Source organism: Boleophthalmus pectinirostris, unplaced genomic scaffold, assembly GCF_026225935.1.
Source record: "Boleophthalmus pectinirostris isolate CB_2022bp ecotype Guang Dong unplaced genomic scaffold, ASM2622593v1 HiC_scaffold_9, whole genome shotgun sequence".
Taxonomy (NCBI): Eukaryota; Metazoa; Chordata; class Actinopteri; order Gobiiformes; family Gobiidae; genus Boleophthalmus; species Boleophthalmus pectinirostris.
The window spans coordinates 22,827,280-22,854,367 of NW_026571541.1; the positions used below are offsets into that span (position 1 = coordinate 22,827,280).

General features: G+C 38.4%; 3 protein-coding genes across 3 annotated transcripts; 2 read left to right on the top strand and 1 right to left on the bottom strand.

The window, feature by feature from the left end:
- Nucleotides 1-3: 3 nt before the first annotated feature.
- Nucleotides 4-762, bottom strand: LOC110174231 (sarcolipin). Its single transcript, XM_020940295.2, has 2 exons — nucleotides 572-762; nucleotides 4-190 (listed from the first exon to the last, which is right to left on the bottom strand). The coding sequence occupies exon 2, from the start codon at nucleotides 116-118 to the stop codon at nucleotides 17-19; it is 102 nt and encodes a 33-aa protein (XP_020795954.1). The 5' UTR covers nucleotides 119-190; nucleotides 572-762; the 3' UTR covers nucleotides 4-16.
- Nucleotides 763-3,794: 3,032 nt separating this feature from the next.
- On the top strand, nucleotides 3,795-12,444 carry alkbh8 (alkB homolog 8, tRNA methyltransferase). Its single transcript, XM_020940380.2, has 12 exons — nucleotides 3,795-4,058; nucleotides 4,180-4,313; nucleotides 6,742-6,842; nucleotides 6,926-7,057; nucleotides 7,143-7,238; nucleotides 7,336-7,440; nucleotides 7,630-7,700; nucleotides 9,182-9,288; nucleotides 9,625-9,782; nucleotides 9,996-10,276; nucleotides 11,096-11,245; nucleotides 11,679-12,444. Exons 1-12 carry the CDS (start codon nucleotides 3,921-3,923, stop codon nucleotides 12,345-12,347), a joined length of 2,142 nt encoding a protein of 713 aa, XP_020796039.1. The 5' UTR covers nucleotides 3,795-3,920; the 3' UTR covers nucleotides 12,348-12,444.
- A 2,206-nt stretch (nucleotides 12,445-14,650) lies between these two features.
- cwf19l2 (CWF19 like cell cycle control factor 2) lies at nucleotides 14,651-25,467 on the top strand. The gene is given in 20 exon segments (XM_020940546.2): nucleotides 14,651-14,756; nucleotides 15,905-16,015; nucleotides 16,101-16,232; nucleotides 16,370-16,474; nucleotides 16,553-16,672; nucleotides 16,871-16,964; nucleotides 17,228-17,343; nucleotides 17,821-18,313; nucleotides 18,621-18,837; nucleotides 19,627-19,735; nucleotides 20,469-20,573; nucleotides 20,874-20,996; nucleotides 21,143-21,280; nucleotides 23,147-23,224; nucleotides 23,226-23,363; nucleotides 24,259-24,375; nucleotides 24,458-24,613; nucleotides 24,687-24,767; nucleotides 24,857-24,958; nucleotides 25,039-25,467. Coding segments are annotated over 20 exon segments (2,769 nt in total). The 5' UTR covers nucleotides 14,651-14,663; the 3' UTR covers nucleotides 25,180-25,467.
- The last annotated feature ends 1,621 nt before the right edge of the window (nucleotides 25,468-27,088 follow it).

The following is a 27,088-nucleotide window of genomic DNA, read 5'->3' on the forward strand; positions in this document are numbered from 1 at the left end:
ACTGGTTTTCCTTCTGTCATGCTTCAATCTGGTAGGTCTTGACGAGCAGCCACATCAGCAGCACAGTGATTAAGACGATCATGAAATTGAGGAAGAGCTCCTGCGTTGAGCGGTCCATGGTTTTCCCCTGATTCTGGCAGCAGAAGGCCCTGGCACAGAGGAGGAGCAGGCACTGCCTTTGGTCTGAGACCTAAAAGGGGAGAGAAAGTACAACCATAAAAAGTGAGTCATGAGTTCATGGCACCATATTCCAAAAAAGTGCCTGTTGACACGTTTGGGTTTTGCATTGAATTATCAACAGAAGTAGTCTGCAAAGATTTTCCCTGTAGTATGGATAAGAAACACTCTTTTGTCAGTCGTGCAAGCCAACAGAGATTTAATTGTGTACATGTGATTTTCATTTTTATGCATTTCCATCTTGAGTCTTGTTTATCCAGGCTTGTGACAGGCACAACTGTGGGACATTGCTTTGCAGAATCAGCTTAGAATACACATTTACAACAAGCTTGTTTACTAAAAATGAGAAATAAAAAATGAACAGATCAGAAGTCATAATTGCATGGATCTTTACCTTTCTTTTTGGTGCTCTCTTCTCTTTGTATAGTAAGACCCAAAGAGTCTTAATTCCTCAGCCCTCCAGTGGTTCTTTATGTTGACATCCCAAGTTAATATATTGTCTGATCCACAGCTCACAACTGATGTCCAGCTTTAAGTGGATGCTGGGGCATGTCTCGCAGATAAAAGCTGTCTGGGGTGCCACAGAACCACGCCCCTGGTCCACATGCACTCCGCCTGATGTCACAAAGCAGCTGAAGCCATCATCCTGTGCAGTGTTTCCCCTCCATATCGGTCCACAGTAACACACAGTACCCCAGGACGGGCCCAAGGTTATTTTTAAAACATTATTGCAGATAGTAGGCTGGATTACAGTTGTTCCACACACAATACTTGGGTTGTTTGGTGGATATAGGAAACTGTAACAGTATCACGCGGTATCAAGGGAGGAACTAAACTCAGAGGCTGTGAATAATGCCGGGGCAACCTGGTTTAAATCCAACAAATGCTACAATTCATCATGGTCAGTCATTTTGTGCTGTCATCAAAAGAGTATCACTGTAAAACAAAAGAAGCTTGCAGACAGACTGATAGAATAGGGATGACATTATTGCAACCTTTAACCTTCAATTTACATAACAGTCAAATATCAAATGGCTTGGTCCTGCAACTCCAATTAGAAAAATCTGTATATTTGTAAAAAGAAAAAACTCCTCCTCAACCTCCTAGTCTGTGAAGTCATTTTGATAAAACATGAAGAAACATGAACCACTGAAAGGAACACTGCAGAAAATATATACTTTTTTGTAATAGTATTGGTAGTATGTATACAAGAAGTTACAATAGTTAAGTCTTTATAGTGGTAGTGGAAGAGTAACTGTGCTATGAGTTTTGTAAACTTACACTTAATGTAATTCACTGTAATAATATTATGCACACTAGCTGTCCCCAAGTATACAGTGCAGTGAAAGTCAGTTTAGGGTTAGAGCTAGTATCACAGTATTACACTTTGCACTTCATACTTTTCATTGCTACTTGTGGGGGACATATTTTGGCGTCCTTGTTTACAGCTTGCATCTCTTGAGCTTGTACCAAGATGGGGCTTGGGCAGTTGACCATAGCACACCTCTCAGCTCATCTCGCACTTGACAGCTGCTTATCTCTGTAGCCGAGGTAAAGCTTTTGTACACACTGCTCCTCCTATGATACCCAAGGGTCAAGGCAGGACAAAGTGTTCAAGAGCACGATTCTCCCCAATCCTTCCACATCAGGGGATTCCAAGGCCATTCCTACAAGGATTAAATAGATCAAAACATGGGACATGTTTTATAGTAGTGGACACTTTGCCAGGATTGTTCCAGTTGCTTTTTGAGTCCAACGATTCCCATTGTCACAGGGAGCCAGTGTCAAGTACCTACTGAATAAACCGAAGGAGGTGTGCAGGCATCTCTGTGGCCGTGCGCCCACTGTGACAGCTGAGGGAGCAAATGTGTGTCTGTGTGTGTGTGTGTGGAGGTAAGATATAAAAGTTCTGGCAGCTTTTTTTGCAAATCAGAGGAGGAGACGGGGTGTCAACATGGCTTCAAAGACAGCATTCCATTCGCTCTGAGAAATTCCAGTGGCCAAAGACTATCTCCTAACCTTTGACATTTCCACTTTAGTTACTTAAAATGTCAACACAAGCATGCTCCATATTTTAAATGGGCATGGTAAAAATATACAATCTTGGCCATGCCAGGATGACCAAAAGCCAAATATTCCTATCGTGAAATTATAATTGAATATGAATTTATCAACTATTAATAGCCTGTCCTTTTGATCATCTGTATGAAAAGTGCACTATGTTTCCACACATGCTAAATATTAACAGCTAAAGACTTCCTCATGGGATATAGCAAACTGGAGCACTATTTTAAAAAGTAGTATCTAGTTGCTTAAGGTATCTACCTCCGTCATACACTTTCACACTACACTTTAATTAGAATAAAAATATGCCAACAGCAGTGCTTTGTTCCAACTAATTCTCCAGCACTTCAGAAGTGGATGGGATGCCTCAAGGCTCCAAGGCAGCTCCCCTGAAGTTTACACCACAGCACTTGTGACACTTTGTGTGAGGTCCCTGAGGTGGAAAGATCAAGGGTATTGCCGAGGAAAATACCAAGACCCTTGTACTAAATACCATTTTATTTATTTATAAACAAAATTCTATATTTATAAGAATGATATGATAATTTAGAGATGGGGATTTATCTGAAACCAATATGAGCAAGATCTCCAACAGATTATTAATAGCCTATGTTGTGCCCAATAAATACATCTGTTATAACTCATTTTGTTACTTATTTTAAAGCTTGATGCTGAACTGTAGTTGTGTGCAGTCCAAGCAGCTGTTGTTTTGCAGACCAACTGAGCGTACTGTTAAGACAATGGGGCTGCCCCATTAGCTGAAATAGTTGAAGACAGGTGACGGTCTGATCATGTAACATGTTCACACAAACATGTTTGTTACACACTTAGACAGTGTCATGCTGGACCACACAGTGAAACCTAGTAGCTGCAGGTTCATTATTCAAGCACTTTAAAGGAGTTCACATGCTGTGTGGAAAATAATTGAGTCCTCTGAGACACCAAGCACACATGCAGCTGAAACAGCCCAGGCTATTCAAGAAACTCATATGCAAGTATGTAAAGGTGTTTTATTTAATTTGATAACTGGATTTTCATCTACAATTCAGGGGTGTCAAACTCAAATTCACAGAGAGCCAAAATTAAAAACTGGGACTAAGTCGTGGGCCAAACTAAATATTTATTGAAAAATTTCAACATCTGCACATTTTTTCTTCTTTCGTGATATGTAATTTTTAATATGTAATGCCTATCTGTAGCCGGCGAGCTAGCTCTAATATATATTTTGATACTATCTCGTGGGCCAAATATAACTGTATCACGGGCGCAATTTGGTCCCCGGGCCTGAATCTGACCTGATCTACATTGATGCCATACAAATACAACAAGAGCAAAGTCATATTTGGCAAATATGAATAAAGAACCCATAGCATGCTGAGTAAATTGGCTATCAGTCTATGATTTCCACTCTTTCTCAATATAGACCAATAGGTGGCAGCACACTTATTCACCGCTGCTATTAGGGTGTTAGGTATATGTGTATGACAGGGTGTTGTCATAAATAAATACCACCATATTAGTTATAAATTAATACGCTTCTCAAATAGGCACAGCACTGCATACAATATAAGGCTACAAATATAGGCTACAAGACAAACGTCGATTTATGACATATTTTTAGTCTGCGGAACTTATCTCAGAGAAGTTGTTCAATGTCGGACGCAAAATAAAGACGTACCATGGACGATAATGTGGAGACCACCACGAAAGTATCTAGAAAAAGTAAAGATGAAAAGAAAGTGCTTCGTAAACAAATCAAAGCCAGTCATACTTTACTAAAACATGAAGGCATCCACACGACATCAAAACCGACGAAGGTAAACAGTAATAGCGTATATAGCACTACACTAATAGATGATGCTGGAAAATCAGTTATCAGTTTTATCTTACCCATGTTATACTAATTCACAGTCTTTAAACTTTAAACATTTCTTTCAGCATCTGGTGGTCACAAATGGTGGCCTTGGGAATGGGGTAAGTCGAGAGGATCTGTCTGCAACCCTGGAAGAAATCGGACGGGTGGAGGTCCTCGTCATGCCTCCGCACAAACCCTATGCCTTTGTGACGTACAGGTATAAATGACATTGTAAGAGTACTGATTTTTGTGTGTTTGTTTACGAGACAATACATAAAATGTAAAAAAAAAGGCAGTTTAGGGTTCTTTCTAATTAATTCATATTTTGTTATAATCCAGTTGATTCCAAAACAAAAAACAAAACAAAAAAAAAACAAAAAACAAGAAAGAAAGAAAGAAAAGATTGAATGGTCGATTTCTGGAATTACCAAGAGAGAATAGCTGCAGCCCCTGTGAAGATTTGGTCATATCTGCTTCCAAAAACAACAAAAATGTAAAAGCTTGCACCATTTTCTTTTTAAATTTAGAGCTGCCCTACTTTGAATTACAGAATTATGTTTTTTATTGAAAACAAACAAAAACAGAGAAAGTCCATTTGTCATGGCACTGGAGTCATGACCATCAAAATTAGGATGGTGCTTTGATACGACAATGACGCCATGTGACATTCCACAACTTTTCCTATAAGTGTGAAACAGGAGCGGATTTTGGTCATTTGATAGTTGAGGCACTTGTGGGCAGAAGTCTCCAACTGTTAACACTTTAAGGTGAACACTACAACCACTTGTGACTTATTATCAAGATTATTGATAATAATAAACTTAACACAATGGGAAGAAGAAAGAACCAGAAAAGATCTCGCGTTTTGGTGATCAGTAAGAACTATACATTTAAACAGCTCATTATGGCTACTTTAGACCATTGTCCTAAAACAATGGAGAAAGGCCTTCAAAAAATCAGACAAAAAAGACATGACAAGAAAAGGCTGGACAACACAGATCCAGCCCAGACATCTCCAGGTCCCAGGGGACCTTCATCCAACCAAAAGCCCAGGAATGCACATGGTTCTTTCCCCAAGAAACAAGGCAGGTCTAGACCCAATTCTGAAAATCAGAACCTGGAAAGCTCTGAGAGGAGACAGAGGTATTCACGTCTTAACTGGAGAGAGGAGGCTGCTGCCAACAATCTCAGTTCTTACCAAAGATATACCAAGAAGCCCTGTTCTCAGAACAAAGGAGCAGAGACATTTCCAGCAGAGAGATCTGCAGCACCTAGAAACTTTGTGCCGACAGGAGAAAGAAGACCTTTTCATACTGGACAGGGAACAGAGATAAAAAAAAAAACACTGATGGCAGACCTAGTTGTCACAACAAAGCTAACAAAGAGACATCCCAAGGTCCTAAAAACTGGAGAAAAAAATATTAGGAGTGGCAATCAACCCCTAACAGATCGGAAGGGACCAAAAGTCAACATGTACCCATGTACCTAATGTACTCATGTACCCATGTACCCAAAGAAAATGTCTTGTTTAAGAAAACTGAAAAAAAAAGTGGGAGGACAATCCACACAGGCAGACTGCCAATTGAGGTGTATCCTCAGAGCCCACCGAAAGAACAAAGACCACCAAGAAGATGCCTTCCAAGAAAGGCAGGTGACTGTAAAATTCCAATTGAAAACAAAGAAGAAAAAAACTGCTTCTAAAACTGAGCAAACTTGTCAGTTACTGAATGTTCAGGCCCCTGCACCAAAGCCTGAGGTTATCAAGGTGTTTCCTTCAGAACCACCAAAAGAATAGAGATCACCCATGTGTCTTCCAAGAATGGCAGGTAACAGAGGTAATGGAGGTTGTACAGAGACACAAACTCCTAAAAACAAAAACTCTAACAGGAGTAGCATAAACAGACTCTGAGGCTACAAACTCTCCTGGTCCATCAAGGGTCCCAAAACAGCAACCCCAATGTGGTAAAAGATGAGGAACCACCAACATCTACAACTTCTGACCCTAAACCCAGTGTCTGGTTCTATGTTGAAATACCAGACGAACCAGAGGCAGCCTTCATGAGACCTCCTGGAGCTCAGCAAACAAGAAACAAAACAAGGAAAAAGAAGACCAAGGCCGGATTCCACTTTTGTTTTGATGATGAACCTGAAGGCAATGTAATCTCAACTAGATTCACTCCAGAACCCCAGTTAGGGGTCAGTTATGCTGAAGAGCAGAGGAAAATCTACTGTTGACTCAGATGAACTATATAATTGTCAAATCAAGAATGAAATATAGTTCATTTGAGTGTTCAGTGGGATTTCCTTGAACTAACTGACATTTCACAAAGCTGTCTAAACTCATTTCCCACTAGAATTGAGTTTTATGTTTTATTCAACAATAGAATCTTGTGTCTGTGTTTTAGATAAGATAAATTTTACATTATCTCAAACTACGGGACCAGTACCAGTGCTATTATACAGTTTATAATCAAAATCTTGACCTTTATAATAATTTATCACTGTTTTATATGAATCTAGACTTCCATAAATCAGTTTTTGTTGTGCTTATAATGCCACAACAGGTAGATACTTTGATTATGTGTTATATATCTTATTGAAATAGAAATATGTGCATGATGAACATTGTTTTGATCTGTTTTCAGTTCAGAGGAAAATGCGCTCAAAGCTCACATTAACCTCAATGGACATAAGCTGCAATGTGGTGAAAGCACTGTCACTCTCTATCTGAGCTTTGTTGAATCAGGTAGATCTACTGGTATTCAGTCAGGTTATATTTTATGCTTGTCCTACATACTATATAATTTAATATACATTTTTTTTGTCTAGTCAAGTGTATGGAAGAAGAAACTGTTTGTTTACCAGAAGGTTTGACAGTAGTAGAAGGCTTTGTGTCTGCTGAAGAAGAGGCTCAACTACTCGCATCTACTGACTGGTTATCCGACAGTGATCGAGATACTGGTACAGTATTGGCTATTATTTTAAGAATATACCATAATATAAGCATGACTAAAAATCACAAACTGTAGACATATTTTGTTTTCAGCCCAGAAAGCTCTCAAGCACAGAAAAGTAAAACATTATGGTTATGAGTTTCGATATGACAACAATAATGTGGATAAAGACAAGCCTTTACCCGCTGGTGAGAGTTGGTTTGCCAACCTAATCAAAGATCAGTATTATTGCAAATAATTTAATGTAATGAAAATATGGGACTTCAATTCAATTTCTCTGTCCAGGTCTTCCAGTGGAGTGTTTGCCTGTATTGGAACGATGTATAAAGCATGGATACATCAATGTAATGCCAGATCAGCTCACTGTCAACCAGTACGAATCTGGGCAAGGTATGTACCATTGGATACACAAAGCAATGTAAACTCTTGTTCTTACAACTGTTAATAGTTAAACTTATAAACAAATGGTCACAAATCTGAATTTATGATTATAAATTATTTTTGCAATCAAGTAATTGCTATTACTTGTCTATAAAAAATGCACTTTACGTTGATTTTATTTTTATTTGTCTCTCACAGGCATTCCTCCTCATGTAGACACCCATTCGCCCTTTGAAGACACTATTATGTCACTAAGTCTTGGCGCACAGGTATTTTCCTTTGCCTTTTCATCTGGAACAGCTCTTATTACAAACTATGAAAAGGATTAGTAGTTAATGTTTCATGATATAAGTTGCTATGTTAATGCCTAAAGTTTTAGGGATTCATTTGTCTCGTCTAAATAAGTTAATTACTAATTCCTTCATAAAATATGCTTGCATACATGCTATAAGCTGAAATGAAAGACTACTAATAAAAACATGTAGACTCCACACAGTATTACAATCAACTCATTCAAAAAGTAGACTTAGCGAAGGATGATACTTTCTGTCAAGTTGGTTCATGGTGTAAAATTTGTGTCTCCGTCCTCTTTTTTTCTTTTTATTATCAATTAAGCCTAGTCTGCATTGTCAAATATAAAGAGAGCACTTTTGGGTAAGGAAGTGGATTCAGTGTAGATTCATTAGCTTTTTCGTGTAGACAGAGGCTTGTGGCAGAGGCTTCTGTGAGAATTTTGACATCTACTGAAAATGTTGTAAATAAAGCGCAGATTAAAAAACTCAAATCTCAAGTCAACTCAGTTATGTTTTTATTATATAACTTATATTTTTTAATGTATTTAATCTATTAGATGAAGTGGAATAGAGTCACCATAATTGTAACAGTGGAGTTTACATCTGTCTAATTTACATCTGTAGACCACTACACACATCTTTCTAAAAATAGGAAGTGAAATGGCGAAGGACTGTCTATCAGGTGTCTTTTCACCCAAAGACACCCAGGCTGGAGGCCAAGAGAAAATTACTTTTTGTGAAAATAGAGGTGCAGTGGAGAGTATTTGATGGTGGTCTACGATTTGTGGTGTCAACCTCTGAAATCGAAAAGCCAAAAGTGAAACCTCAAAGTTAAATCTAGTTAAAAGTTTGTGACTGCAGAAAAAAAAGTCTCAAAGGCCTTTTGCAAATTGCTTGACTTTGTTACTAGTCTATTGATGTATGTATGTTTTCTGATTTCTGACACTGATGAATAGTCTTGTTGCAAAGCATAGCTGCCAGCATCAACATTGATTTAGTCACATTCCACCAGTTTTATTGATTGGCTGAAACTGATTTTTGCAGAGTTGCTGTTTGTGTGAGTTTGTGCTCATTCCAATGTGTACGATGGTAGCTGCTTGGAGAGATCTGATGGTTTATGTCGCCTGTAGACTACTTTTGCTCTCTCTAACAATCTTCCACAAATCTAGCTCTTAAAGCTACACACGCACATGCACAAACACACACAGTTGCCGCCACTTCACGAAATCCAATTTTCCTCCTGTCAAAAGTTGGAGGGATGCAGTTTGAAATTGTGTGGATGTAATTTCCCAGCGGAGCCCATGCTGTTATACTCTGTAAGGAAACATTAGGATCAAACACCAGCTCTGGGGCAGGAGATGTCTACGTCGGGTTGTTAGCGAGGGAAGCTGTGAAAGGGGCTCGTCCTCCTCACTGCCTTCAGACTTGTCATTGGCGTGTTGTGTGTGCCTGTGCAGACAGTGATGGAGTTCCGTCATCCTGATGGCCGCCTCATTGCTGTGGTCCTGCCAGCCCGAAGCCTGTTGGTGATGAAAGGGGAGAGCCGATATCTGTGGACCCACGGGTGAGCTGCTGGGGAGTCATTTCATCTTGCAGTGAGCCTCGGGTCGATTCACAATCTATTGAAATGTGACAGCGTCTCACTCTTCTGTTCTAACTGCAGAGAAGGAATAATAAATGTGATGTTTGTCCATGCAATATTTATTATATATATTTTCCCTACACATTTGTATAAGCCGCACATAAATGCCAATATTTATTGCTCGAATAGGTGTATGGGGAGCAGTGGAGTAGTACGTGTTTTCACTGAAAGTCATGCAATTTGGTTTTAAAATTTCAGTGTATTTTTTACATGGTTTTTAACATATAGTATTTATATATTTTACTCTTTTCTTTCCAGAATAACTCCTCGAAAATTTGATATGGTACCTACTGCTGATTCCGACTGCCCCATCCGCACAATATCTAACCTCACACAAAGCAATCTGACTTTGAACAAGAGGGACACTCGCACTTCATTTACCTTTCGCAAAATCCGACATGAGCCCTGTAATTGTGGTAAGATTGTGTTATAAATATGCATTAATTAACCTGGTTGCGTCCAACTAATTTAGACAAGACTAAGTATGAAGCACTGGCAGTTTTCCTTAGCATTTATTCTGTATGCTATTAAAATAATGTATGTGAGGTTAATTCCTAACCCAGAACAAGTTTGTTTATTACTTGTTGTCACCTTGCTTTTATCACTGATCATATTTTTTAAATCCTCAGCCTTCCCCTCTGCCTGTGACAGTCAAGGAGCACCCTCCGCTCCGAGGCCATCACAGCCCGCCCCTCCCTCTCTGCCGGGGTGCCAGACCGATGCAGCCCATCTGGAGCAGCAGTATGTGCACCAGGTGTACGATGCCATTGCCTCCCACTTCAGCAGCACGCGCCATTCGCCTTGGCCCAGGGTGTGTGACTTCCTCTGCTCGCTGCCACCTGGAAGTGTGCTGGCTGACGTGGGCTGTGGTAACGGGAAATACCTAGGAGTCAACCCACAGGTGGTGGCGGTGAGTGTAATCTTAATATAATCACACAATTTCTCGAGTGTAGTCGGCCTGTTCTGTACAAGGCCAGCATCTTGCACTATACACAAGAATGTTTGGGTTGTAAACTGAACAGAGGGTGAATGGTTGTCTTTTATATCAAGTCAGCCTTAAAAATATCTGACCTCTGCATAACATGTACATATTTATTAGAACAGAAGTAGATCAAAGACATTATTTTCATTCTGTATTTTTAACATGTCTATTATTGTAGAAATACTGTTTAATTGAGGATTATGCTTTTACTGAGAAGAAAGTTCAAATTAAAGCTGTGCATGAATGTGCTCAGAAATGTAAAATGATTTCCTTGATAGGTTAGTTTTCAGCAGCCTAAAACCTCCAATTATTTTTTCTGTAGTAGAAAAAATGTGTAAAGTAAAATCATTTTCAGCATTAAAAGAAATATATTCTTTTAGTTCCAAACAGACATATTTTTATGATAATACAAATCACACCTTTTGATCCAGTGGTCTAGATTCTGCTGATTAAAAGTATTTTTTCAGTTTCCATGGTGATATCCAATTGTCTGTTTATGCAAGTACATGAGGATTTTCATTTTTGGATTTGGAGATGTGTGTAAGCAGCTTATCTTCAGTCTATTACCATTATAAGTCAGAGAACACCAGTATCATATCTATTTCTGTGTTTTTGCTCTAAGCTTCATTTATCATTTCAAACATGGCTTTAGACTAGTTCATCTCATTTTATATGCTATTTTGGACCTTAAATACGAAATGTTACATGTTATATTTTATAAGTAAGAGTAAACATGATGTATTTCAGATGGGTTGTGACCGCAGCAGTGGCCTCATTAACATCTGCGCAGAGAGGGGTTTCCAAGTGTTTGTGTCTGATGCCCTGAGCGTTCCTTTGAGGACAGCCTGTTGTGACGCATGCATCTCTATAGCTGTTATACATCACTTTTCAACACAGGTAATGAAAGCCTTTCTCAAAAATTGAAAACAACATTGCCTAGTTATTTTCAATATTTTAGTGATAAATGGTAATATACTTCACTTACTCTGTGATATTTCGAAAGCTCTTAAGACTCTACATTAATTCTGAGTTGAATAAAATTAATCTGTATTAACAATCAGAGCAACACAGCCACAACTGTCATTTTCTATAATAGCATATTTATCAGTATCACTGCCAGGCAATAAAAACAGCTTTAGTCATTATTTTATCATTCAAATGCTCCCTCAAACAAGATTTATGGTGATGTGCCATCCCACTTATCCCACTTATCATTTGTGTTTTGTTACTTTCTTCTGCTTTGAGTAAAAAACTAAAAAATCAACAACAAAAAAAAGCTAATTCATATTAAACACTGTTGAAGTCACAATAACTTATTTTATTTTTACAGGAACGACGGCTTGAGGCTATAAAGGAGCTTGTCAGACTACTCAAACCGGGCGGCCAAGCACTTATCTACGTGTGGGCCTTTGAACAAGAGTACAACAAGCAAAAATCAAAGTACCTCAAAGACTCCAAGGAAAAACAAAAGCCCACTGTCAGTATTTCTACAGAACAACAAACATCTAATGGTCAGTCAAGTGTTCAGACAATCAAACGTTTTGAAGAAGATAATGAAAATGTATCAGCCATGCCATCCCCTAAAAAAGTGACTCAAGGTAAACTAAGCGTGCACACTAATCGCACAGCCTTCACTACTCAGGACCTTTTGGTTCCTTGGCATCTCAAAGATGGGAAAAGGGCAGTGGAAGAAAGGAAAAATGTAAAAGAAGAAACTCAAGGTAGCCAGACAAAAATATTCAGCACTGATTCAAATAAAACCTGCAATCCTCCCCCTTGTCCTGAATTACAAAACAGCTCAAAAGATCACATGACTGCATCTAATAATTCTAATCCTAAACAGTCAGAGAGCAGCTCAGTTCCAGTCTTTCATCGCTATTACCATGTTTTCCAGAAGGGGGAGCTGGAGCAGCTGTGTGGCCAGGTGGCTGGAGTAAAAGTCCAGAGTAGTTATCATGACCAGGGAAACTGGTGTGTTATTCTACAGAAGGACTTGTAGGAGACAAAGTTTAAACAATGTGCAATACATTTTACACGCATATTTTAATTATCAGATTAAAAAAAAAAAAAAAAAATTAAATAACTACTTAATATTGCATTTGTGTATTTATTTTTCATTCTTATACCTTGCAGAATTCAGTACCAATTTATTTACAAGAAAAGTAAAAAATGGAAAATATGGGGCAGTATAAACACACTGGATGTCTAATTAGAGGCATATTGATTGTTGTGTAAACTAGAGCCTGGTTATTATAGACCGACAGTGGCAGAATGGTAAAGGTTCTGATGGTCTTGGTTAATTATATTTTGTCCTTACAGTTCTTTAAGCCCTGTACAGTCAAATTTCACTAGAAAAAAAAAAGTTTGATATTTAGTGATTGTACTGTATTTGAATATGAAACGACACAAATGGAAAACATATTATACATCTAATTTGTCAAATTAAGATCAGAAATCTTGGAATAGCATATTTTCATACAGTTCACCAGACAGAATACCCTTTTGACTAAGGCCAATTACATGTTAATTAGGGTTATTCTGCAGAGAATTAACATGGTCCCTGGTTCCAGTTTTTCAGCCAACCACACACTCTCTAAGCAATTTAAGTAGTTTGACTGTGACAGAATTGTCTATATCACTTTAAAGACATTGGTTGGTTGCCTTTTTTTACTTCTTCTGACCAGTTTAATGTTGCATGTAAGTCTTTATTTCACAGACATTTTCTGTCCCCAACGACACTTTACAGAGCATTATTTATTCACTCTGTACCCTGGTGATGGTAAGCTACTATTGTAGCCCTGGGGCACACTGACAGAGGCACGGCTGCCATGCCACTTGGCGCCATCAGTGCCTCCGAACACACACACACACACACACACACGCACACGCACACGCACACACACCTTTCATACTAGGCAATGTGGGTGAAGTGTCTTGCCTAAGGACACAATGATTGAATTGATTGTATTTAACTGACCTTGACTATCAATTGTTCTTGGAGACCTATGTACCATGTTTTGGGGTGATGGGGGAAACCCATCCAGACACGGGGAGAAACATGCAAACTCCACACAGAAAGGCCCGGGCAACCCTGGGATCAAACCCAGAACCTTCTTGCTGTGAGGCATGAGTGCTAGCCACTCAGCCACCATGCCGACATTTTTTAACATTTTATGTTTATGTTGTTACCTCATCAAAGCATACCTGAACATCTTCTTTGTTTCATTTACACATGTTTTCTGTAATCCTGTCTACATCTCCAAAGCTGAAATACTCTCTTCCATTTTGTGATGTTACAAAGTGGTAGTTTTCAAGTTAACAGCTACCCTTTAGTTTTGAAGGGATTTGCAATTCCAGGTCTGAAATCAACCAACTAAAATGAAGGCATAAGGAATTTAAAAACACAACGAAGCACTTGCTGTATTATGACATAACATCACAAGTTGGAGTGTTTTCCTTTTGAGAAAAAAACTCAGCCTTAATATGAAGGATTTGTGTGTTAAACATGTGATTGAAACAAAACACAACTCCTGGTATTTGGTGAGGAAACATAACACTGATCAGAATATATCAGAAAGTAATATAGACCCTTCAGAAAGTCCAGAATACACACTTCTTCAGTGCCTACTTTACAAGAGGGATCGTTCAGGATTTGCCATGTGACCTTATATAAACTTAATTGTTAACAGGTTTAGCAAATGTGACCTAGGTAATGTGAAATAAATCATCAGGTAGCAAAGAGTTCCAGTGCGGTAATAAAATAGGGTGACCAGACATCCCTATTTACTCGGGACAGTCCCAGTTTTGTGCCCTGTGTCTCCGGTCCCAGCAGATTTATACAAAACCAGTGATTTGTCCCAGTTTTATACAAGAAATGTCTCAGGTGTCCCTATTTTTTTTACCAATTTGATTTAAACCAGGTCTAAATAGGACTATCACAATTTTTGACTAATCTGATCCCCGCCAACAGTAAAGAGGAGCATAAATTGTCATTTGTTTGCCCAAAATGCAGAAACCTGTTTGCAAATGACCATAAATCAAAAAAATAAATACATAAAAATGCAGCAACAGAAGTCTCTCAGGTTATGACTGATACAAGAATGCACAATCTTACATGCTCTTTTCACAGTTTCATTTACACCAACCATCGCAACCCAGGTGTGTCCTAGTTTAGAACTTTGAAAATCTGGTCACTCTATAATAAAGGTTATTCAATTATAAAGTGTAATTGCTTTAACAGCGCCCCCTACTGGTACATTAATAGAAACGTCACTGCTTCTCTTTACGACATCCACTATTTCTCGACGGCACTGTCATGGCGGCGTACGGCGGCAGCTTCGAGAGTGCGAGCAGCATTGAAGAAAGAAAGGAAAGCAAGAGACAAGCTCGTCAAGAGGCTTTAGAAAAGGTAACGACGTGTGACTTTTGTTATAAGTATAAGTTTGGACAGACTTTAATACTTGGGGCATTTACCGATTGCCCTTGTATGCTAGAAACCCTGTGGCTGATGCTAATGCTGCTAATACGTCTTTATAAATAAAGCCTGTGTCAGCTTTTCTCAATCCAAACAAAGGCAATATTTTTATAACCATCACATTATATCCGTGTAGTTGCTTTCGGGTGGTGTAAAACGGCACAGGAAATTACAGCACAAACACTTGAGAATGCATATGCTGATTCAAAGACTGTTTACTACTTGTGCTCTAGTCTTTTATCCACTGTTCAGAGAGACTGGGCATACATTGCTGGCTGTAATCACATATGCACACAGTGTTTTAATACCCCGTTATCTTCTTTTACGGTGCAGCCTTGTTGACATTTTTTACACGTGTATGAACACAAGACAGGCGTGGTTTTGCTCTGCTCTGTTTAATGGCTTCAAACATCTGTCAGACTTATATGTCAAAGCATTGGTGTTAAGGGCCGTTTATTTACTTTTATGTAAGACATGTTATCATCACTGCTTTAATGGTATGAGGCAGTGATATCAGTAATTGTTTAGTTATAGGTTACATTCTAAATTATATAGGCTATAATGTTCATTGAATTAACAATCTGCTAGTAACAATGGCATTGAATAACAGTTGTTAAGGAGAACTTGACAATTAATATCACAACAAAGGTTCCATTTGTATAGAAGATGGTGTTTTGTTTCCTTAAAAGCTGGATGGGTCACTCAAAATGCTACAATGTGGTCACATTAGCTCTCCACACTCTCGCCATGTACATGGTAAAATGGTCACATTTTTAAATAGTGCTTTTTTTACCTTCAAGGAACTCAAATCACATTCAGCCTTTAACAAGGCAGATGAAGTGTTGTCTTGCCCAAGGACAACTTTTCCTCCATTGTGTTCCTTCTCTGGTGAATGACTGTGTGTGAACAGTGATGATGACGATGGGTCCTTGAAGATAGAGTACTTTTGATGCCCAAATTAGATCAATGTGACCAGTTATTTGCATATCTTTTAAATGTCAACTGTCACACCACTGGGCATTTACCATTATGCAATATTTAAATACTTAAAGATAAATAACTCCATGATTTTTACTTTTCAGGCCAAGCATCAATATGAAAAAGAGGAAAAGCGAAAGGAACTTAAAAGACTCAGAGGAGAGGACACTTGGATGCTTCCTGAAGTTAACGAACGGCTGCAGGAAATAGAAGAAGTAAGGATTGTTTTTGTTTTTTTTACTTTACTTTTCTTTCTGTTCAATCCTGGTGTCTTAGTTTGTGGTGCCTATAACCTGACAGGAATCATCTTTAAAGAAGAAGAAAAAAGAGAAAAAATCAAAAAAGAAAAAGGAGAAGAAAGAAAAAAACAAGAAAAACAAGAAGGAAAAGAAGCCTAATGAACCTGGGGATGGATCTACTGACTGCTCAGAGGTACTTGATATTGTGAAAATATAAGCAAATGTATTTAATGTGCAAATAATAATAATAATAATAATAAAGTAGTTTTTTTCTGTATAATTTCTAATAATTTTGTCTCACTACCATTTCCTTATTATGTCTTTTATAAGGACTCTGGTGATGAGTGGGTTGAAGCCCAGTCTTCTGCTAAAGCTTGGAATGTTCCGGATGAGTCCAAACCAGAGAACAACACTAATACATTACAGAATATACAGGTAAAGAATAACTATAGGTGAATTATAATATGGTTATGTCAACTGTAGGTGTTTGTTATTTATTTCTTTATTTTACAGAGAGATGAATGGATGACATTTGATTTTCTTGCCATGAAAACTACGTCTACGGCTGAGAGAAGAGCGGAGAAAGACAAGCAAAAGGAGCAGGAGAGGGCCAAGGCTGAGGCAATTGAGCAGGTACATTAATATTTTTGTAGTTTCGTATTTGGCTAGTTTCATATGTTCTTCATCTAATTTGTACATATACGACTGGATGTTTTCAAGAATGTTAACTACCTGAGTTATGCTTCTAAAGAACAATGCAACAGAGGAGTTCTTATAATCACTTGTTGTCACGCTTGGTTTTTCATAGTTTAATTAGAATGTGTTCTCTAGGCTGGCCTCCACAAATTGGAACTAAATCCCTACTGGAAGGATGGAGGAACTGGTCTACCCCCAAAGGAGAAGACTGGCACAGTGGTCCAAAAAGGTACAACTCTTTCTGAAGTCTGTCTATTAGCGAGATAACAGTCCTGTGCATAATGTAATCCAGTGGTTTTCACAGATGAATGCACAACTTTAATTTAAAAGCCACACATAGGCGGATTAGCTCTTATTGTAATGCGGCTTTACTGAATAAAGGATAGATAAGTTTTATATTAACTTGAAGGCACAATGGAATTTCGCATATTATTTTTTTTAGTAGTGTTGAAACACTTTCACTACTTCAAGTAATTTAGGTTTTGTTCTTAGCTTCAGTCGCCAATGATGGTGGTCTGAGTTGGCTAAGAAAGAGCTACCAGAGGATGAAGGAGCAAGCGGAAAGGGAGCAACGCAGCCTCAGTGATGTGGTGTCTGAGCGATATGGGGTAAGAACTCACCACAGCATGAGCCAAGTCAAATGTACTCACATATACATCTTTGGCATTAGAATGGCAGGAGAATGGCAGGATAGAATATATAATTTCCTCTCCAGAGAAAGTCTTAGTATGTCAGTCTTTAATGCCTTTTTAACATGTTAAAATGTTATGTATGCACTATGATCTGAAGCCATCATTATCCACACACTTCAGCCAATGCCATTCAGCTGGAAAAGTTTGGAGCTTAAGAAAGTGCAAAAACTAAGCTTAAAACTAGTATGCCTGATTTTTACACAGTGAAAGGAGGAAGTAGGTATTCAGGTCTGTCCAGTACTAATTATTCTGGATACAGGTTTGCTCAGATACAGCACTTGTCCCTTGTACCCCAGCAGACAGTCCAGGTGACTTAAGTAGGACACATGGTAACCAGCCTTGGCTATATCATGAGTATATCATTTAAATCAGATATTTTTTTCTTCTTTCTAGTCAATGGAGGAATTTCAGCAGAGACTTGCCGAAGCTGAAAAAGCTGTTTATGGAGACAGAAGAGGAGAAGAGGGTTCAAGGCGAGGTGGATGGAGAAGAGAGGAAGAGGACAAACGTCGTGGTTCAGACAGAGAGCGGTGGAGGAGATCAGACTCTTCTCCTGGGCGTTCAGACCGGTACAGGGACAGAGAGAGATCCAGGCTCAGTGAACAAGACAATGATGGGTACAGGGATAGAGAGAGAACTAGGGATAGGGAGAGGGATAGGGAGAGGGATAGGGAGAGGGATAGGGATAGGGATAGAGATAGGGATAGAGGGGCAGATAGAGGAAGGGATGGAAATAATGGAAATAGAGACAGAAATGGGGATAGGCATAGAGAGAGAGAAGGGTCTAATTCTGCAGCTTCTGGCAAAGACTGGAGCCAACCCCTTTCTTTGGGATCGCTAAAAGGCAGATTCCTCAAACCCTCAGATGAAGATGACATGACTAGCGGTATGTTGGTCAAGCAAATCAAATCAATTTATTCAGATGAATAAGATACATGTCATTAAATATGTCAAAAGACCCATCATTAATCTTGTTATAATTGTAACAAAGTAATTATGGCGATAGTTCAGAGGCAAATACATAAGTAATTTCAATTAAATGTATAATCCCCATAATATTTTTTTATGTCAGTTATTATGGTTGTTTATGTAACATGAAGTAAGCTTTATCTATTAAGAAGTTTGATTTCACAAAGGTGTTTTCTCTCAATAATAGTTGTATGCTTTTTGTTTTTGTTTTTGCTTTTATCCAGACTATCAGCGTCCTCCAGCCAAGTCATCTTCCATTTTCCTCAAACCCAGCTCTGATTATGAAGACTCCCACACGTCCACAGTTCCTGCATGGAATAAGGCTGGCAGCTCTGGGACACATCGTCAGGAAAAGCATCTTGAGAAAGAAGAGAGTCCTTTAAAAACAACTACGCCTGAAAACACTTCAACTGTGGAGAAAGATGCTGCAATATCAACCGGGTATTATTCTGGAGTGTTTTTGTGTTTTTGTCCCAGAAGTTTTCTAAATATTAAATGTGGTAACTGTGGGCTTCACACTTTGCGGTAAAATATAAGTCACATTCAAATACTTCAAAAACCCTTGTCAGAATTTATGATAATTGCTCACAACTATTTGGTGTCAAAAGATTAAGACTTTTCATTCATGCAAGATGCTCTATCATGCTCTGTTAAGTTCCTGAATTTTAGACCCAAGAGCTAAATTGCAAATATTACAATCATAACATCCATCTACTAATGTTTAATGTCACAAGTTTTAATTCCCCAATGACTCAGATCTGTCAGTAATTCTTGTATAAAACTTGTCTGCAAACAGCCTTTAGTCACACTCCCGTCTGCTGCAGTGTTGCTGAGCAGATGCATTAGGCTGCTGTGTGGAGCCCTCTGTGCTCCTCTGTGTTTTGGCTCATTAGACTGAGTTGTTTGGGTAAAACGGCACCAGAACCCCTGCAGCATGAAACGAGTGTGCGGCACAGCAGCAGAATGAAATGAGCCTATGAGAAGTGAAATAGCCTTGAACGACGCTTCCCTTCCCGCAATTCTCATCCTCTCAGGCGCGCTTGTAATCATCTGTTAGGGGGTGCGGATACCAAATCAACCATAACAGATAAACACTGTCACAGCATGAAGGAAATATGTAAATGGTTGAAATTCACAAAAAAGTGTTTAATCATGAAGTGCTTCATTCACAGTATCTATGCTATTTGAAATACCATTAAGGGTTTTGTGTATTTTTATTTCCCTTTGAAGCAAAAGTGAGAGTGAGTCAGAAGAAGAAGAGGAGGTTCCATTGCTGTCTGAGGAGGAGCTGAACAAGCTTGGAGCAAAGCTGGTGAAGGCAGAGCTTATGGGAAACACAGTAAGTCTATCTTTCACATCAAAGTAAGGTTCAAAAGATCCAGTTTGATCAATTAAAATAGAAAACATAAGTCTCCGAACTACGTAGAACTAAGGTTCGATGAATCTCTATTGACCATTTTACCAGGGCAGTGGTAAAATGATCATTCAGTGATTCTGCAAAATCAGAACATGTTTTTATTTTATTTAAGTACTAGTTCTTCTTCTGTCTTTTTATTTATATTTAATTATTATTTTTGTCTTCTAAACACATTGGACTTTATGGTTGAGTGGTCTATAAGAGCTTCCATAAATGTTTAGCCTTTATTGATCCATGCACTCAACTGGTCCTGTCAGCCTTCACGTGTCAATGTTAAGAGTGCTATTGGGATCTTTTATGGCGAGTGTTAAAGGGCTGTCAGGTACAACACACTCGCTGACAACCAGTGGCTCCCTACACGACAAAGCAATCACACTCTTATTCCCAAGCCTTTCATGTGGATGTGTGTTAAGTGCACTTGACTTTGGTGTCTGCATCTATTGATATTTACCACACTGGACCTGTGAAAACATTCATGTGTGTACTTTTAATAGCTCACATATAGGCCGTGTGATACTTTCCCCCTTCATTCTCCATAAACTGTAACATAAGTTATGCATTACAACAATATAATTTTAAAAATGTACAGTGCCATTTCTTTTATTTGCTAATGTAGCTGCTCCTTTTAATGTTCTGGGGTTTGTAAATATTTCAGGTTATGATTGAGAAGTTGAAATCCCAATTGGATTCTGCTCGGCAAGCCAGAGAGAGCCATGCAGCCCGAAAGAAGTTACAACAAGAGACAGCGAAAACAAACAAGGTAAAAAAAAATACTCCTTGGTTTGGTCAAAGCATTGAAATGTCACACTTCAACACAGTTGAAGCACCACTGATCTTATGTTCTTTTATAGCACAAATTTAGCACTTTGTCCACCATGATTAATGTACATATGAGTTAAACATCTTTAGATTCTGAATCTTAGATTCTAATTAAATGGGTTTTAAATCATCAGCAAAAAAATTCACAGATTTCCAGTCTCCTATGCCATTTAATCTTTGTAGGTTTGTTTTCAGACTTGTCTTCAGTATTTCATGTTTTAACTTCTTCTATTTTTTAAAGACCCAGTCAAGTCCAAACCAGGAAGTTGTACTATTTCGAACTGATCAATCAGGTCGAGCCTGGCCTGTTAATGCTCCTTCTGGACCTGTGGAGCCCCACGGGGGACGCCGGAAAAAGAAAGCTGTAAGGAAAATATACATTTTTTAAATTTTATTATATAAAGCAGCTTTTGCTGCATGTGGTCAGAAGGTGTCATATCAATATTAGAAATGGTTGCTTATGTGGAGCAATGTGTGAGCGTAAGGTAATGCTATGACTTTGCTCCACAGATTGAGACGCATGTTGAAGGTGAGCGTGTGAGGTATTTCCAGGATGATGACAACATGGGTCTGCAGGAGTTGGTCCGCAGAGAGAAGATGAGCACTGCTCAAGACCAGAATGCACTCTACTCCCGAATGGCTTCTAAGGTGGGCACTGTTTTTAATTTTACCCAAAGTGACAAAGTGCCTCTGTCAAACCTTGTGCTGTATTTACTAATGAAAAACATTAATAAACATAGTGCTGATGCAGTTGCCATGGTGATTAAAAGAAGGACAAATGGTCTGTCCATGGTTTTCCTTTTAACTATTCCTTTGCCAATTCCTAGAAAGGGGGCTAAAAACCCTCATTGAGCCCCATTCATAGGGCTCCCGTAACATAATAGTAAAGTAAGTACTAAAGTAATCCTGGTGTTGAGATGACATGCATTTGGACCACAAATATAGACCAAAACATTACCTTACACACTAAAACAGCCATGCATATAAAAATACACACGTTCAACACCTACAAAGTGTGTCACTAAAAATACATCTACAGTTACCATGGAAATGTGTCTATAAATATCACTTCTAATCACAGCAATAGATTTATGATCTTCAAGAGGCTCCCTCCCTCTCCATCACACCAGTCTTTCCTCATATGCCCTTCTTTCCAATGTATGTATTTATATAAACAATAGTATGTATAGATATTTATGGATTTATACATTTCACTTGCTTGCATGCATCTTATACATTCAAATTGTATTCACGTTGCAAAGGTATGACATTTATAAATAATAAATGTGTCTCTGGAACTGGGGCATGTGTGCCCACTAACATAAACATGTCATGATCTCCCATTTGTAAAATTCTTCCACTGTATGGTGTTGAATATCAGTCGATAATTAGTTTAATGGTTCAGCAATTTGGGGGGCATGGCTCGAATGAAATGGAAATTTGAGCACTCTTCTGCAGCCGTTGCACTCCCTACCTCCCACCCACACAGTCAATAAAATAGTCCCATTTTCACTCTCACTCACTCCCACACACACAGTCATGCACACACACTTGGGCCAGGCCTGTCTCACTCTCTCTCCACTGATTCGAACCTGTTGCTGGTCGCCATGGTGAATACACTCGGACTGAGCATGAGACGATGTGTTGTCCTGCATGTTAATGTTATACCTCCCTTAAATCCAAAATAATTCATACATTTAACCATTAGAAAACAACTGCAGGTTTATCAGTCAATCCCCACACCCCATTTTCAAAAATACATTTCTGTTGAGCCTAAACTATGATGAATAATAATGCGTTACATTGTATTGCTCTTTGCAAGTTTGACAAAGCTTCTCAAGTGCAACACTGTAGTCATTATACTGTATTTACTCCACACTGGTTAGGGGTTAGCTCTTCTTTACAAATGTGTCACTGCCCCCTCTGACAAATACTCTCATACACATAGGCAACTGTGGTGATGTGTCTTGCCCAAGAACACAAAGACAGTATACTTGTTCCAGCTGGGACAGAACCACCAATCTTTGGGTTAGTGGGCAAGCACAGTAGTAAACTATATACAGTTTGTCCATTATATAAGAAAAAATATGATAAGATAATATATGCATTAATTTATATGCATTTTATTGTTATTTTAAGGCAACTAAATGCCCATTGCAATTCTATACACAAGAGCACATTGTGCGAGAAGCACAAATGTGCAACACTGTCTCCACTGTTGTGACTAACAAAAGGCAAAAGAACTTGCTTCCCCAGTTCTTGTGGTTGCATCAGTAAAAAGAACACTTCATTCTTAAAGCCTGGAGGCCCCAAATCAGACTTTTCTAAAAGTTTTATCCAAGTTGCAGTACAGGCTAATAAATTATTCAATACAAAATCTGATTTCTTATTATCAGGGAAATGATGTGCAAAATGTCACAGTTAAAATGCTGAAATCTAAAAGCAATACATTTTTGTTGTATTAACTGTTCTAACTGGCTCTCATTTCCATGTTTTCTCATATGGCCTCTGCAGATGATGGGGAAGACAGACGGAGATAACTATACACTGGATGACATGTTTGTGTCTAGTGCAGCACAGCGGGAGGGAGGGAGAGGGCAGAGACGAGGAGAGGATGAGGAACCGCGCCATTGGGGAAACTAGACGACTAACTGCCTCCATGGAGAAATGCAGACACTGTTTCAACAACCCAGAGCTCCCAAAGCACCTCATAGTGGCTCTAGGGAGCAAGGTAAGTGAGATAAAACATGTACAAATTATTTCATTAGTGTTAGGTTGGTTATTGTTCTTAAATAAATGACACTTATCACTTAATAACACTAATGTAACACTTTATAACAACTATACTATAATTAACATTGATAACGCACAGTCAAAGACTTAATTCATAGTGAACAAGTGGTTTATTAAGAATGATTCAGGCTTAATAACTTAAGTAGTTAATCATTAATAATTAATAGGATTAATAGGATAGTTACTAACTCCTAACTCAAGGGCCTCCAATTAAATTTCCATGAAGGGTGACATGTCCACATTGCAAAACCACAAAAAAATCTGCCAGTAAACAATGTTTTCTTTGCCAAAGTACAATGGCATTTCCAGCTCCTGCTGATCCTGGCTCCCATTGGAATATTGTGGCCCCTCTTTCTGTAACCGCTGCAGTGAGCCTCGTCATTTTGGTCTTAAAATGTTCGTATTAACCCACTCTGCATCCTGTTGATTTTTCTCAGTTTTGTCTGTCAAAAAAATCCTATTCATAATATGGAGACTGGCTCCAAATTTGCTCTTGTAACAGTTATCACTGGGAGCTTCATTTGAATGACGCTCAACAGTATGGGTGACGTCACACTCACTTAGTCCACTTTTATACAGTCTATGGGAGGAAGTCTGACTGTGACAATGATGATAACTCACACCCAGTTCAAATCCCCTTGGGGTCTGGAATTTGGCCATGGGTCACCTATTGGAGACCCAAGTCCTAACTCCTTAATTATGTTGTTAAAAGCCTGAATCATTCAAAATAAACTACTTAGTCATTCTAAATTAATCTGACATGTTTTACCAATGTTTTTGTGGTTTCACTATTATAAAGTGGTAATAATAAATGTACGAAATCTCTTCTTAAGGCATATTTGAGTTTGCCTGCCGGAGTGTCCATGACCGACGGGCACTGCCTCATCTGTCCACTTCAGCATCACTGTTGTGCCACTGGATTAGATGAGGATGTCTGGGCCGAGATGCAGGTGACTCACTATTGTGTTAAAAAAAGAGTTGACTTTCTTTTATGTAACAGAGTCATTCAATCTTAATCAAACTTTTCTTTAGCTTTTCCGACGTGCTTTGGTGCGAATGTTTGAGTCCCAAGATTTGGACTGTGTTTTCATGGAGACGCACATGAACCCAAGGAAAAGGTTCCACATGGTTATGGAGTGTATCCCCCTTCCGAAAGAACTTGGTGACATGGCACCTATATATTTCAAGGTAATTTATTGTGATTGATAATGAAGTTTGGTTTCACTAGTTGGATTACTTTTATTTGTGTGTTTTTTATTAGAAAGCCATTATGGAATGCGATGAGGAATGGGCCATGAACAAGAAAGTGGTGGACCTCTCTTCAAAAGACATCCGCCAAGCTGTATGCTATATTTTTTTCAACTTGAATATTTCCAGGGGCTTTTGTATTTTGTTGTATTTGTTTGTCACTAAATGTATCTGCTCTGAAAGGTACCTCGAGGACTGCCCTATTTTGCTGTAGACTTTGGAATGCAGGGAGGGTTTGCTCATGTCATCGAAAATGAGCAGAAATTCCCCCACTACTTTGGCAAGGTTAGATCTGGTTTATATGTGTATATTTTGTGTCGACTAAATCTGGACTGTTATTTATAAGTGTTTATCGTTGCCTGCAGGAAGTGGTTGGTGGTATGATGGACTTGGAGCCTCGACGATGGAGAAAACTGATAAAAGAGAATTTTGATGATCAGCGGAAAAAAGTTCTTCAGTTTGCTCAGTGGTGGAAACCATATGACTGCACCAAATCTGACAGCTAGAATTTTACTAAAGGTGCACTGTGGAACATTTAGGGTCTGCCATCTGCTTGTCTTCATGGGGATGTTATTGCTGTGTGTGTCTCTTTCTAAATAACTGCAAAATAAATGTGTTTAATGTGATACTGTGGAATATTCCAGGCAAAGCATTAACATATCCATGGAGATGAGCAGTTGGCACTAAAATTACATAATGCACGTTTTTAAATGCAGTCCACATTAAAGTGTTATTGTCATGTACATAAATGTGAAAATTATTCCAATAAATTCACAATTTTCTTTATATATTTACATTGTTTATATAAATTTTTTTGTGCTTAAAATATCCATATAATATTTTTCAGCTCGTCAGTCTGCTCCACTCAAGTTTTCTCGTCTCCTACACACAAGATTTCAATTGGGAGCCCGTGGCCTGATGGTTGTCTCAGCCGTCACTTAATTTTACCAGCTTCCACTGTCATCGCAGCTGTGAGTGTAGCCATACAATACAATCTCATGCACCGTGCCCATAGTCTCTCCTTATGAGCAATCAAGCAGCGTGCCCTAGTGTGCGACCTCATCATCCTTTACAACCGTGCTATTGGCTCTTTGATTAGTTCATTATGACAGAGACCCACCTAATTTTCAGGTTTCCTTGTCTCACCATATGGTCCTCAGGTGCAGGTGCTCTTGACAAATGAAACAAAAGAAATTTCATTGTCTTTCTATAACATGTTCTTTGTGGATAAAGATTGGCCACATGATACTGGCTTATCGGCGAAGCCAGATATTGGCTGTGTTAGTTATAGTAGTTTTATTTCATCTATATAAGGTGATATGTTTAATTGTCCAAAGGCAAAATCAAATACAACTCACACACACTACACATTAAATTAATACTACAAATACTTTTTTCTTAGTAGTAATGGTAGTCAAACATATTACACATTTTTACATAATTTCACATTTTCATTAGAGGTGAAGTTGTATGTCTACCTTATTAAAGTAATACAGAGCTTGAACAATCTTTTAATTAGCGATGCAGCGATCCAGCTTTTTCAGTTCTGATACCAATGTCGATACTTTGGCTTTAAGTATCTGCCGATACCCGATATCAACCGCTGCTAGTGCAGAGACTGAAAATAGTATTTATTTCTTTTAATCAGTGTATGGTAAAAAAAAAAAAAAAAAAAAAAATTATTAGAGGTTGTGGGGCAACACTGGTCAGTAAATTGTCTCATTACACCAGTTTATAGACAAAGATGGGATATTGGCTGAACCCATATCGGCACCGATATCCAATACCAGTACCGTATCGGTGCATCGCTACTATTAATCAGTCAAATTCTCATGTAATTGTTTGTTAGCCATCTTCCACAATGTCTTTTCTATTCCTCTAACACACACTTTCTTTTAACCTCCCTTTAATTGCCTTCTATTCCTTGAAGACGGTGCAGTACAGTAGGTTATTTATATAGGACAAGTGAGTGAGAGCCTCGGGTTCATGGGTAATGGCAGCCTTGTGGCATGGAGTGATGGATGGTTATAGCCAATTAGATTGGCTCAGGGCAGATTTATGACCTCAACCGCCATAGCTTTGTCCCATCCCTAGATAACACATACACGCATGGTAGATACGCAGCAATCTTTCAATGATGTTTCTCATCTAAATAACAGATTATCTCTTTGTCAAAAAAATTTAAAAAAAATCGTATACATAAAAATAAAAATAGAAAAAATACATAAAAAAGTTAATAAAAAAAGAAGTTAAAGTATCACATATTGTGAAGCTGGATGAGAGTTACTTGTGCAGAACATTTCCATAGTCAAATGGGAACGAGACATAGTATATCATGAAAAGTATCATTGGAGGAGATGCAAAGGCAAAGCTTTAAGTATTGTAGAGCTGTATGTCTTCAGTTGCTTAGTCAAC